Below are 15,225 nucleotides of genomic sequence, written 5' to 3' on the forward strand. Positions count from 1 at the left end.
GCAGTGCCACTCCTAGATGGGCCCGGTGTTTGTGTCCTGTACGCCGAAAGTGTCCCGCAATTCTTCTGGCCACCGACAGCATCTCTTGCACGCCCCTGTCGTTTTTTTAAAAATGCTGCACCACCAAATTCAAGGTATGTGCAAAACATGGGACGTGCTGGAATTTGCCCATATTTAATGCACACACAATATTGCTGGCGTTGTCCGATGCCACAAATCTACAGGAGAGTCCAATTGGGGTAAGCCATTCCGCGATGATCTTCCTCAGTTGCCGTAAGAGGTTTTCAGCTGTGTGCGTATTCTGGAAAGCGGTGATACAAAGCGTAGCCTGCCTAGGAAAGAGTTGGCGTTTGCGAGATGCTGCTACTGGTGCCGCCGCTGCTGTTCTTGCGGCGGGAGTCCATACATCTACCCAGTGGGCTGTCACAGTCATATAGTCCTGACCCTGCCCTGCTCCACTTGTCCACATGTCCGTGGTTAAGTGGACATTGGGTACAACTGCATTTTTTAGGACACTGGTGAGTCTTTTTCTGACGTCCGTGTACATTCTCGGTATCGCCTGCCTAGAGAAGTGGAACCTAGATGGTATTTGGTAACGGGGGCACACTGCCTCAATAAATTGTCTAGTTCCCTGTGAACTAACGGCGGATACCGGACGCACGTCTAACACCAACATAGTTGTCAAGGACTCAGTTATCCGCTTTGCAGTAGGATGACTGCTGTGATATTTCATCTTCCTCGCAAAGGACTGTTGAACAGTCAATTGCTTACTGGAAGTAGTACAAGTGGGCTTACGACTTCCCCTCTGGGATGACCATCGACTCCCAGCGGCAACAACAGCAGCGCCAGCAGCAGTAGGCGTTACACGCAAGGATGCATCGGAGGAATCCCAGGCAGGAGAGGACTCGTCAGAATTGCCAGTGACATGGCCTGCAGGACTATTGGCATTCCTGGGGAAGGAGGAAATTGACACTGAGGGAGTTGGTGGGGTGGTTTGCGTGAGCTTGGTTACAAGAGGAAGGGATTTACTGGTCAGTGGACTGCTTCCGCTGTCACCCAAAGTTTTTGAACTTGTCACTGACTTATTATGAATGCGCTGCAGGTGACGTATAAGGGAGGATGTTCCGAGGTGGTTAACGTCCTTACCCCTACTTATTACAGCTTGACAAAGGGAACACACGGCTTGACACCTGTTGTCCGCATTTCTGGTGAAATACCTCCACACCGAAGAGCTGATTTTTTTGGTATTTTCACCTGGCATGTCAACGGCCATATTCCTCCCACGGACAACAGGTGTCTCCCCAGGTGCCTGACTTAAACAAACCACCTCACCATCAGAATCCTCCTGGTCAATTTCCTCCCCAGCGCCAGCAACACCCATATCCTCCTCATCCTGGTGTACTTCAACACTGACATCTTCAATCTGACTATCAGGAACTGGACTGCGGGTGCTCCTTCCAGCACTTGCAGGGGGCGTGCAAATGGTGGAAGGCGCATGCTCTTCACGTCCAGTGTTGGGAAGGTCAGGCATCGCAACCGACACAATTGGACTCTCCTTGTGGATTTGGGATTTCGAAGAATGCACAGTTCTTTGCTGTGCTGCTTTTGCCAGCTTGAGTCTTTTCATTTTTCTAGCGAGAGGCTGAGTGCTTCCATCCTCATGTGAAGCTGAACCACTAGCCATGAACATAGGCCAGGGCCTCAGCCGTTCCTTGCCACTCCGTGTGGTAAATGGCATATTGGCAAGTTTACGCTTCTCCTCCGACAATTTTATTTTAGGTTTTGGAGTCCTTTTTTTACTGATATTTGGTGTTTTGGATTTGACATGCTCTGTACTATGACATTGGGCATCGGCCTTGGCAGACGACGTTGCTGGCATTTCATCGTCTCGGCCATGACTAGTGGCAGCAGCTTCAGCACGAGGTGGAAGTGGATCTTGATCTTTCCCTAATTTTGGAACCTCAACATTTTTGTTCTCCATATTTTAATAGGCACAACTAAAAGGCACCTCAGGTAAACAATGGAGATGGATGGATTGGATACTAGTATACAATTATGGACGGGCTGCCGAGTGCCGACACAGAGGTAGCCACAGCCGTGAACTACCGCACTGTACTGTGTCTGCTGCTAATATATAGACTGGTTGATAAAGAGATAGTATACTCGTAACTAGTATGTATGTATAAAGAAAGAAAAAAAAACCACGGTTAGGTGGTATATACAATTATGGACGGGCTGCCGAGTGCCGACACAGAGGTAGCCACAGCCGTGAACTACCGCACTGTACTGTGTCTGCTGCTAATATATAGACTGGTTGATAAAGAGATAGTATACTCGTAACTAGTATGTATGTATAAAGAAAGAAAAAAAAAACACGGTTAGGTGGTATATACAATTATGGACGGGCTGCCGAGTGCCGACACAGAGGTAGCCACAGCCGTGAACTACCACACTGTACTGTGTCTGCTGCTAATATAGACTGGTTGATAAAGAGATAGTATACTCGTAACTAGTATGTATGTATAAAGAAAGAAAAAAAAACCACGGTTAGGTGGTATATACAATTATGGACGGGCTGCCGAGTGCCGACACAGAGGTAGCCACAGCCGTGAACTACCGCACTGTACTGTGTCTGCTGCTAATATAGACTGGTTGATAAAGAGATAGTATACTCGTAACTAGTATGTATGTATAAAGAAAGAAAAAAAAACACGGTTAGGTGGTATATACAATTATGGACGGGCTGCCGAGTGCCGACACAGAGGTAGCCACAGCCGTGAACTACCGCACTGTACTGTGTCTGCTGCTAATATAGACTGGTTGATAAAGAGATAGTATACTCGTAACTAGTATGTATGTATAAAGAAAGAAAAAAAAACCACGGTTAGGTGGTATATACAATTATGGACGGGCTGCCGAGTGCCGACACAGAGGTAGCCACAGCCGTGAACTACCGCACTGTACTGTGTCTGCTGCTAATATAGACTGGTTGATAAAGAGATAGTATACTCGTAACTAGTATGTATGTATACAGAAATAAAAAAAAACCACGGTTAGGTGGTATATACAATTATGGACGGGCTGCCGAGTGCCGACACAGAGGTAGCCACAGCCGTGAACTACCGCACTGTACTGTGTCTGCTGCTAATATAGACTGGTTGATAAAGAGATAGTATACTCGTAACTAGTATGTATGTATAAAGAAAAAAAAAAAAAACACGGTTAGGTGGTATATACAATTATGGACGGGCTGCCGAGTGCCGACACAGAGGTAGCCACAGCCGTGAACTACCGCACTGTACTGTGTCTGCTGCTAATATATAGACTGGTTGATAAAGAGATAGTATACTCGTAACTAGTATGTATGTATAAAGAAAGAAAAAAAAAACACGGTTAGGTGGTATATACAATTATGGACGGGCTGCCGAGTGCCGACACAGAGGTAGCCACAGCCGTGAACTACCGCACTGTACTGTGTCTGCTGCTAATATAGACTGGTTGATAAAGAGATAGTATACTCGTAACTAGTATGTATGTATAAAGAAAGAAAAAAAAACCACGGTTAGGTGGTATATACAATTATGGACGGGCTGCCGAGTGCCGACACAGAGGTAGCCACAGCCGTGAACTACCGCACTGTACTGTGTCTGCTGCTAATATAGACTGGTTGATAAAGAGATAGTATACTCGTAACTAGTATGTATGTATAAAGAAAGAAAAAAAAACCACGGTTAGGTGGTATATACAATTATGGACGGGCTGCCGAGTGCCGACACAGAGGTAGCCACAGCCGTGAACTACCGCACTGTACTGTGTCTGCTGCTAATATATAGACTGGTTGATAAAGAGATAGTATACTCGTAACTAGTATGTATGTATAAAGAAAGAAAAAAAAACCACGGTTAGGTGGTATATACAATTATGGACGGGCTGCCGAGTGCCGACACAGAGGTAGCCACAGCCGTGAACTACCGCACTGTACTGTGTCTGCTGCTAATATAGACTGGTTGATAAAGAGATAGTATACTCGTAACTAGTATGTATGTATAAAGAAAGAAAAAAAAACCACGGTTAGGTGGTATATACAATTATGGACGGGCTGCCGAGTGCCGACACAGAGGTAGCCACAGCCGTGAACTACCGCACTGTACTGTGTCTGCTGCTAATATATAGACTGGTTGATAAAGAGATAGTATACTCGTAACTAGTATGTATGTATAAAGAAAGAAAAAAAAACCACGGTTAGGTGGTATATACAATTATGGACGGGCTGCCGAGTGCCGACACAGAGGTAGCCACAGCCGTGAACTACCGCACTGTACTGTGTCTGCTGCTAATATAGACTGGTTGATAAAGAGATAGTATACTCGTAACTAGTATGTATGTATAAAGAAAGAAAAAAAAACCACGGTTAGGTGGTATATACAATTATGGACGGGCTGCCGAGTGCCGACACAGAGGTAGCCACAGCCGTGAACTACCGCACTGTACTGTGTCTGCTGCTAATATATAGACTGGTTGATAAAGAGATAGTATACTACTAATATTATATATACTGGTGGTCAGGTCACTGGTCACTAGTCACACTGGCAGTGGCACTCCTGCAGCAAAAGTGTGCACTGTTTAATTTTAATATAATATTATGTACTCCTGGCTCCTGCTATAACCTATAACTGGCACTGCAGTAGTGCTCCCCAGTCTCCCCCACAATTATAAGCTGTGTGAGCTGAGCAGTCAGACAGATATATAATATATATAGATGATGCAGCACACTGGCCTGAGCCTGAGCAGTGCACACAGATATGGTATGTGACTGACTGAGTCACTGTGTGTATCGCTTTTTTCAGGCAGAGAACGGATATATTAAATAAACTGCACTGTGTGTCTGGTGGTCACTCACTATATAATATATTATGTACTCCTGGCTCCTGCTATAACCTATAACTGGCACTGCAGTAGTGCTCCCCAGTCTCCCCCACAATTATAAGCTGTGTGAGCTGAGCAGTCAGACAGATATATATAATATTATATATAGATAATAGATGATGCAGCACACTGGCCTGAGCCTGAGCAGTGCACACAGATATGGTATGTGACTGAGTCACTGTGTGCTGTGTATCGCTTTTTTCAGGCAGAGAATGGATTATAAATAAACTGGTGGTCACTGGTCACTATCAGCAAAACTCTGCACTGTACTGAGTACTCCTAATGCTCCCCAAAATTAGTAAATCAAGTGTCTCTCTAATCTATTCTAAACGGAGAGGACGCCAGCCACGTCCTCTCCCTATCAATCTCAATGCACGTGTGAAAATGGCGGCGACGCGCGGCTCCTTATATAGAATCCGAGTCTCGCGATAGAATCCGAGCCTCGCGAGAATCCGACAGCGTCATGATGACGTTCGGGCGCGCTCGGGTTAACCGAGCAAGGCGGGAAGATCCGAGTCGCTCGGACCCGTGAAAAAAAACATGAAGTTCTGGCGGGTTCGGATTCAGAGAAACCGAACCCGCTCATCTCTAATCAAAATGACCCCCAAATTCTATGATTTAAGCTGTTTTTTAGGGTTTTTTGAAAAAAACACCCGAATCCAAAACACACCCGAATCCGACAAAAAAAATTCGGTGAGGTTTTGCCAAAACGCGGTCGAACCCAAAACACGGCCGCGGAACCGAACCCAAAACCAAAACACAAAACCCGAAAAATTTCCGGTGCACATCACTAAATTAGTAGCTATCAGAGAAGTTCTGCATATCCCTGATAAGGTAACAGGAGACTGAGGAATCTTATTTTAATATAAAAAAATAAATCCTCAGCCACTCTTCCTGTGTCAAAGGAACTAAATACCCTGTTTGAAGAACCGTGGGTTAATCCTGATAGGAAATTTAAAATCCCTAAAAGGTTGATATCATCTTTTCCTTTTCCTCCTGAGGATAGGAAAAAAATGGGAAAATCCACCGATAGTGGATGCATCAGTATCCATGCTGTCACAAAAAATTGTATTGCCTGTCTCGGGTGCAGCTTCCCTAAAAGACCTGGCTGATCGTAGAATTGAGAATACACTCAAATCTTTGTTTACAGCTGCTGGGGTGGCCCAGAGACCCACTATAGCATGTGGCTGGATTACTAAAGCCATCGCCAAATGGTCGGGTAACCTACTTGAGGGGTTAGGTACCTTGCCTCATGGGGAGATTATTTTACTCCTGCAACATATACAGGACTCTGCACATTTTATGGTGGAAGCCATAAAAGAAATTGGCTTGCTAATGCATGCAGCACTGCTATGGCAGTATCAGCACGCAGAAGCTTATAGCTACACCAGTGGACTGCTGACGCGTACTTCCTTCACTGGAGAGACCTTATTTGGAGATGAATTAGACAAATGGTAAGTCCACGTATCTTCTTTTTGTAGCTCCCCCAGCCAGGAAGTCCTACTCAGGACCTAATCTACAATCCTTTCGGACTGCCAAGTTTAAGGGCAAAACCAGCGGCTCTTCTACAGCCACCAGAGGCACTAGAGGTAAACCACACAAGCCAGCAACTGCCGGTTTACAGAAACAGAGCTCAAGCTCTGCTTCCTCAAAGCCTTCAGAATGACGGACCGCAATGCCGGGTTGACTGGCAGGTGGGAGCCTGACTAAAATTTTTCAGTCACATTTGGACAGGTTCGTGCTAGGATCCCTGGGTCATAGATACTATTTTCCAGGGCTACAGACTGGAGTTTCAGGAGCTCCCACCTCACCGATTCTTCAAATCAGGCTTAGCAGTTTCACAAGAAACAAGTATAACCTTGCACGATGCCATTCAAACACTGTACCAACTCAGGTCATTGTTCCAGTTCCACGTCATCTGAACAACAAGGGATATTATCCCAACTTGTATCGAAACCGGATGGTTCATTAAGGACGATTTTGAACCTCAAGTCGTTCAACCCGTACTTACGGGTGTTCAAATTCCAGATGGAGTCTCTGAGAGCGGTGATCTCAGGTCTGGAGGAGAGGGAATTCCTAGTATCTTTGGATATCAAGGATGCGTACCTTCACATTCCGATCTGGCCGCCTCATCAGGCTTATCTACGGTTTGCACTGCAGGACTGCCACTACCAGTTCTAGGCCCTGCCATTCAGTCTCTCCACGGCACCGAGAGTGTTCACCAAGGTGATGGCAGAGATGATGTTTCTACAAGGAGTGAACATAATTCAGTACCTATACGATCTTCTGATAAAGGTGCCGTCCAGGGAGCGGTTGTTGGAAAGCATTGGCCTCTCAATTAGACTACTCCTGGATCACGGGTGGATTCTGAACTTACCAAAATCTCACCTGGAACCGATGCAGAGGCTTCCTTTCCTGGGAATGATACTGGACACAGAGTCTCAGAGAGTGTTCCTTCCCTTGGAGAAGGTTATGGTAATCCAGTTGATGGTTCGGGCTGTCCTGAAGCCAACCCGGATCTCGGTGCATCTGTTCATTCACCTTCAGGGGGAAATGGTGGCCTCTTACGAGGCGCTTCAGTACGGAAGGTTTCATGCGAGGCCCTTCCAGCTGGATCTGTTGGATAAATGGTTCGGATCACATCTTTACGTACACCAGAGTATCTTTCTGTCGCCAAGAGCCAGAATCTCCCTTCTGTGGTGGCTACAGACTTCTCACCTAGTCGAGGGTCGGAGGTTCGTGATTCAGAATTGGATTCTGCTAGCCACAGACGCAAGCCCAGAGGTTGTGGAGCAGTCACCCAGGGGGTGCAGTTTCAAGGAAGATGGTCAAGTCGGGAAGTCGTCCTCCCTATAAACATCTTGGAACTCAGGGCAATCTACAATGCCCTTCTGCAGGCCTCATCTCTGCTTCGGAATCAGGCCATTCAAGTCCATCCGGACAATGTAACGGCGGTAACGTACATAAGCCGACAGGGCGGAACGATAAGCAGAGCAGCAATGTCAGAGGTGTCAAGAATTCTCCTCTGGGCGGAAAAACACGCCGTGGCGTTGTCGGCGTTAGTCTACTCCCGGAATGAAAACTGGGACGCAGACTTCCTCAGCAGACACAACCTGCACCTGGAGTAGTGGGGCCTCCACCCGGAGGTGTTCCGCTGGTTGACACGTCAGTGGGTATATCCACAGATCGACATGATGGCCTCTTGACTCAACAAGAAGCTCAAGCTGTATTGTTCCAGGTCGAGAGTCCCACAAGCAGTGGCGGTAGACAACTCCCTGGGTCTACCAACTGGTGTACGTGTTTCCTCCACTTCCCAAGAATTCTAAAGAGAATAAAAAGGGAAAAGGTTCAAGCAATCCTCATTGCTCCGGACTGGCCTCGAAGGGCCTGGTACACGGATCTGATTGAAGATCCGTGGCCTCTACCTCTTCGCGAGGTTCTTCTGCAACAGGGCACGTTCGTCTATCAAGACTTACCACGGCTACGTTTAACGGCATGGAAGTTGAACAACTGATTCTAGCCAGGAAGGGGGTAACGTCTAAGCATTACCACCGTATATGGAAGAAGTATGTCTCTTGGTGTGAGAGCAGACAATATTCTGTGGTGTAATTTCATCTGGGTCGTCTCCTGCTCTTTCTGCAGTCGGGAGTGGATGTGGGCCTACGCCTAGGCTCAATTAAAGTCCAGATTTCGGCCTTGTCTATTTACTTTCAGAAACAATTGGCTTCTCTCCCTGAGGTCCAGACGTTCTTGAAAGGTGTTCTACACATCCAGCCTCCCTTTGTGCCTCCCACGGCACCTTGGGACCTCAATTTGGTGCTGCAGTTCCTCCAATTGGACTTGTTTGAACCGTTACAGGAGGTTGACGTAAAGTACCTTACATGGAAGAAAGTCACACGGTTGGCCTTGGCTTCAGCAAGACGTGTGTCGGAGCTAGGGGCGTTGTCTCACAAGAGCCCCTACTTAATTTTCCATGAGGACAGAGCTGAACTCAGAACTCTTCAGCAATTTCTTCCTAAAGTGGTGTCCGCGTTTCACATCAACCAACCTATTGTGGTTTCCGGCTGTTACGGACATCTCTACTACTTCAAAGTCTTTGGATGTTGTGAGGGCTTTGAAGGTGTATGTAAAGGAGAGCTCGTCACAGGAAATCCGACTCACTGTTCATTCTCTATGATCCTAATAAAATTGGGTGTCCTGCTTCAAAGCAGTCTATTGCACGCTGGATCAGGTTCACTATCCAGCATGCTTATTCCACGGCAGGATTGCCGGTTCCAAAATCTGTACAGGCCCACTCTACTAGGTCGTGGGTTCTTCTTGGGCGGCTGCCCGGGGTGTCTGCCGAGCAGCTACTTGGTCAGGTTCGAACACGTTTGCAAAGTTTTACAAGTTCGATACTTTGCCCTCTGAGGACCTTCAATTTGGTCAATCAGTTCTGCAGGAACCTCAGCACTCTCCCCGGTTTGGGAGCTTTGGTACTTCCCCATGGTACTAAATGGATTCCCAGTATCCCTAAGGGCGTAAGAGAAAATAGGATTTTAATTATTTACTGGTAAATCCTTTTCTCATAGTCCGTATGGGATACTGGGTGCCCGCCCGGAGCTTCCTTCTTCCTGCACTGTTAAGTATTCTGGTTTGTTCAGCTGTCGCTGTTCATGTTTCAAGTTTGGTTAGCATGGCTTTCTTATAGTTCTGTGTGTGCTGGTTCGTAATCTCACCACTTTCTTTATCTATCCTTCTCTCAAAGTATGTCCGTCTCCTCGGGCACAGTTTCCTAGACTGAGTCTGGTAGGAGGGGCATAGAGCGAGGAGCCAGTGCACACTATCAAATTCTTTAAGTGCCCATGGCTTCTAGTGGACCCATCTATATCCCATGGTACTAAATGGATTCCCAGTATCCCCTACGGACTACAAGAAAAGGATTTACTGGTAGGTAATTAAAATCCAATTTTTTGCTGTGCACTGTGTTGGGTTACTGGCTTGCCTTGTATCCCAGTAGAAGACACAGATGATTGATAAAGTATAACTACTGCTGTCAAGGGAAGTAGTCTGCAGCAGTGATTCTCACATGAAAAACTTGATCTTTTAAAATGTGTCAGTCCATGTAGAAGGTAGTCCCTAATGCCCATGTTTGAAAAACATTGCCGAACGAATCTTCTTTCTTCGAAAAGGGAGTTGTGGTTTTTTTTGTGTGTACCTATGGTATGTGTTAGTCCCCTAATCATGGTTCTGTGTTGTAAGTTCAAACTACGTTTACTGTAACCCACTGTTTCCCAACTCTGGTTCTCAAGCTACCCTGATACTACAGGTTTCATGGCTATCTGTCTTGTACATGTGATTACTTTTTGCCTTGGTAATTTTGAATTGCCCACCATGCTAATCCACTGATTGCACAAGATTTCCAGTTCAACAAACATTGCACATGAGTTATGTTTTTGTAAGTAAAGCAAAAAAGCTAACAACTGAGCAAAACTATGTTGCACTGCAGGTGGGGGAGATGTAACGTGCAGAGAGATTTAGATTTGGGTGCGGTGTAAAAATAAAGATGTCTAACATTTGTGGGCTACATGGAAAAGCAGCTACTATGTACCCTGCACAGAAAAAATATAAATGTATTTGCTCCCCTTGCATGGCAACATGAAGCGGGCCCATAGCCAATAATAACACAATAGTTTCTGTAATCCTTTATTGTATGATCTATGGGGTTTGTACTCTGGAAATATTGAGCTGAGACATAGCAAAAATTACCGTATATACTCGAGTATAAGTCGACCCGAATATAAGCCGAGGCACCTAATTTTACCACAAAAAAATGGGAAAAATGATTGACTCGAGTATAAGCCTAGGGTGGGAAATGCACGGTGCCAGGGGTTTTCATGCTCAGGGTGTCATGCTCATTGCCAGGGTTTTCATGCGGTAGGTGTTATGCTTGTTGCCAGGGGGTAATGCTTGTTGCTAGGGCTGTGCCCCCAGTGCCACATATACCCCCAGAGTGCCAGATAAAAACATGCCCCCATAGTGCCAGAAACACATATGCCCCCAGTGTCATTTAATCAAGATAAAGGCCACATAGATATTAAAAAACATGAACAGTACATTTAATTCTACTGCATTAGGGGCTGTGACTGACAGTCTCACATGATGTAACACGGTGCTGCAGTGCACACACAAACAGTATGGAGCTCCTGCTCCGCGCGGACGGCGACTGCATATTACACACAGACTGACTAAGAGTGAGAGTCAGTCTGTGTTTAGCAGCCAGTGCCCCCCCTGACAGACTCTGCACCATCTCTAACACACCGACTGCGGGCAGCGACGGGCCCGGGACCGGCGGTAATGTATTCCCGGGCCGGGCGGCGGGAGTTGCGGACAGCTCCACCACAGCTCAGCTCACCCTGCCCTGACAGCCTGCTTGGTGAGTGAAAGACCAAGAGCAGCAGGCGGCAGCGGAGGCGATGTCTTCCCAGGCGGCGGGACCCGCGGGACGGGCTGCGGCCCGCGACACGCGTTTCAGCTCACCCTGCACTGACTGACAGCTTGCGGAGCAGCTCACACTTACCAAGACAGCGGCATTGGGCATAGCGGCAATGTCTTCCTTCCTGATGGAGGGAGTTGCAGGAGGACGCTGTCCAGGGGCGTACCCACCCTCCCTCAGTCACACACATATACATAAAGCCGCTCGCCACTCACCAGAGGCTCCACCCTCACCTCCGTAAGATTGGCTGGCAAATCTATCTGTCATCCAGGCTGCCAGGCCAAACTTGTCACTCAAACTCCCTCACTCGAGTATAAGCCGAGGGGGTCTTTTTCAGCATAGAAAAATGTGCTGAAAAAGTCGGCTTATACTCGAGTATATACGGTATATTAAAGCCTAATATCCCCTAAAATAATTTTACACCTTCCACTCAAATGTATATTTTAAGCCATTGATGGAGTCAAACTTTTCAGGAGTAAAGTATATAAAACAAATGTAATAAAAAAGGTAGTTCTTAAGTGGCAGGAGGTCGAATTTTTGTTGTGCCATTTTCAGGGAGTACTTGTGTAATTTTTACAATTGTTTTTGAGTCCTCATTCAGCATGGGTTGCTAAATCGCAAATAGGGCAATTATTGGAAGACTGCGCATGTGCTGCAAATGTATTGCGCATCCGCATAGATCAAATTGCAATTGCAGATTCAGTGAAATGCGATTGCAATTTGATTAACAGAAAGTATATTTTTGTGGTTGTTAACATTATGTTTGTGGGGAGTGGTTGGAAAAACGCAGGCGGGTCATGGCTGTTTTGTGGGCATATGTCTGACGTAAGTTGCAATCGCTTGAGGTTTTAAACATGGAGCTGGTACGATTGCATTCTCATTCTGCGTAGCCTTGGGTCAACCGCAATTGTTGAAGGTACTCTGTTTCTGCGATTGGATCAAAATTCTGCAGATGCATTGGTAGATTTGTGAACGCATTGGTGGGCGTCTTTTAGCATTCAAGGTGGCTCTTCACATGCGAGTTTCAGCAGTAGCCATTTTGAGACAATTGCAATTTCAGTCTCAATAGCGAGCCAACCTGAATAAGGCTCTTAGAAATATATTTAGACCTATGCTATATATGATATAAATTTTTAATATTTCCAGATTTGTGTGTGATTGAAGTATTGATTGAAATTTAAAAATTAGTAAGATGTAATAAAGCAACTTTTAATCGTTTGCAGAGATGTATGAAGCTGAAGACATTCTACCAGACTTTGGATGGGTTCTGCAGGGAGTAGCCAATCCTCTTTGTGCAGCTAAAAAGTTACATGCAGAAAAGGTTCGTATGGTGATCAGTTAAATTCTTTACATGCTATTGAATATGATGCTAGTGCTCACTTTTTCGATTACAAATTTTAAGTGTATGCTTACAGATATCTGCTTATTTAAAGTATAGCATTTTATAGGGTTCCATTACTTACTCTTACTGTATAGCAGTTACACTAACGAATTAAGCACAATCAGCCAGTTGCTACTGATAGTCATCATCACCATTGCGTATATGTGTACCGTCCCTCTAGCACCCGCAAGAGATATACCTTTTGACAGATGTATCTGCTTTTGCGTTCACATCTACTTGCATTTACCTGAGCAAGGCGGTACTGTATTACGTCTATTCTGGCTTACCCTCACCAGGTGTAAAGAGACGCAAGTGAATGAGACACACAAACTATATAAGGATGTATGCATATGCCTTTTTGCTTTTAGTATGAAAATGTGTACCTCATGCAAAAAGAAACCAAAATACATTTATCTCTCAGAGACCCCTAAATTGGCAAAAAAATGACCAAAGAATCTATTTTACAATTATACTCATCCATGCTTGCTGGGGTTAAAGATTTGATAAGTACAATAGTTAACCTTATCTCATTTTATATAACTACATTAACCTTACTGCATTTCTACCGATCAAATCCATATGACTGTCAATCTTCGAAATTGCAGATAGCAATTCTCAGAGCTTTAGCATGTGTTTCTGTAACAATCTCATAAGTGGTTTATATGAGTTGATGACATACAGTATAGTACACACAAAAAAATACACAATAGTGTAGTGGTTCTCAAACTGTGTACCGTGGCTCTTTCAGGGATGCCCTGGGTTGGTGGTCCAGGACCGATTCAAATTATTTGTGGTCAATGTAATAGGCAAAATCAGTGATGGTGGCTGTCAATTATAAACTATATGGACAAACAGAAGCAAATCCTGTCCCTCACCACATAGCTTAACCTAAGAATGAGAAATAAACACAATTTACTTAATTATTTTTTTTTCTTATGTCCAAGAGGATGCTGGTGTCCACATTAGTACCATGGGGTATAGATGGGTCCCTTGGGAGCCATGGGCACTTTAAGAGTTTATTAGTGTGGGCTGGCACCTCTCTCTATGCCCCTCCTACCATACTCAGTTTAGAAAATGTGCCCGGTGGACCCAATCACAGCTAGGGGAGCTCCTAGGAGTTTATCTAGTTTTATTGTTTTTTTAAAAAGAGTTAGGTACAGGGAGGCTGCTGGCAACAGCCTCCCTGCTTCGTGGTACTTAGGAGGGGAGTGGGATCCAACCCTAGAGGTTAATGGCTCCTATCTCCGCTGACAGGACACTGAGCTCCTGAGGGTGATGATCGCAAGCCCACAAGGCGACCGCTCACTCCCGCAGCACGGCCGCCACCCCCTAACAGAGCCAGAAGATGGAGTGGTGAGTATGACGCCGGCGCCCCGGTAAGCGGGTCACCGGCGGGAAATGGCGGCATAAGGTTTGGAGCGCAGCCCTGTAAAGCTGCGCTCCAGAGGGCTCAGTGGTACGAGGTGCGGCGCTGTGAGGGGCGCCCTGAGCCAGCGCACAGACCCTGCACTGGTGTACTGAGGCTAACAGGGGCTAATCCCACTGTTAGCAACCACATTTACCTCAGGCCAATATAATCTCCTCAGCGGGAAGACGCTCCATTACAGGGTACGGGGCTTCTTCCTCAGAGCGGATCCAGCACTCACCAGCGCCATTTTCTCCCTGCAGATCGCACTATAGAGACGCTGACAGGGAGCGCTTCCCTCCTCTTCACTCCAGATATCTCTGCGGTAAAAGGGTGTATTAGACAAGGGGAGGGGAGAGTGTTATTTTTCACTGTTTGATCTATTAGGGTTATTCAGTCAGCACCAGGCAATTATAGTAACTGCCTACTGGGGCGCTGTGTGTGCTGGCTCCTTATACTCTGTGTCTCTCTGGAAACTGTGTCTGCATTTTCCTGTGTGTGTGTTGATATATCTCACATTACCATGTCCAGAGACTCTGTGTCTTGTGCTGCAGAGTGTGTATCTTCTCCTGAAGAGTCTATTCCGTGTACTCAGGAATGTAATATTCTGTCCCAGATTTCTGAATCCGAATCCCCATGGGTGGCTTCTATCCGGGGAATGATATCCCAGATTTCATCTAGGATAGCACATAATGAGACTGAAACACAGGTTTTAAGACAATCTGTAGAGGTTTTGTCGTATTCAGCTCCCACTACCTCATCAAAAGCTTCTGGTATGTACCCTAAAAAGCGTGCTCTTGCCCAGATAATGCAAATTGACACGGATACCGACTCTGATTCAGGGGACGGTGATGGTGATATACTGGGGGGGGGGAGGCATCCCTTGCTAAAGGGTGCAACTTATGATTGAGGCTATTAGGGATGTTTTACACCTTACTGATAAGGTTCCTGAGCAGGTAGAGGAGGCTTATTTTACTGACAATAAGAGCCTGCCTTCCCTTCCCTGCGTCTAAGGAATTAAACGCATTATTTGAGAAA

At 45.9% G+C, this 15,225-nt stretch overlaps 1 protein-coding gene across 4 annotated transcripts in view; it reads left to right on the plus strand.

Annotated features, from left to right (window-relative positions):
- The window catches only part of ZCWPW2 (zinc finger CW-type and PWWP domain containing 2), a 534,661-nt gene that overhangs the window by 467,866 nt on the left and 51,570 nt on the right, over positions 1-15,225 (plus strand). For all 4 annotated transcript variants that reach the window (XM_063924865.1, XM_063924864.1, XM_063924867.1 and 1 more), the window contains one exon: positions 12,625-12,722. In XM_063924865.1, the coding sequence (XP_063780935.1) occupies positions 12,625-12,722 (98 nt within the window). The remainder of the gene's footprint in view (positions 1-12,624; positions 12,723-15,225) is intronic.

This window comes from Pseudophryne corroboree, chromosome 5 (genome assembly GCF_028390025.1).
Source record: "Pseudophryne corroboree isolate aPseCor3 chromosome 5, aPseCor3.hap2, whole genome shotgun sequence".
Classification (NCBI taxonomy): Eukaryota; Metazoa; Chordata; class Amphibia; order Anura; family Myobatrachidae; genus Pseudophryne; species Pseudophryne corroboree.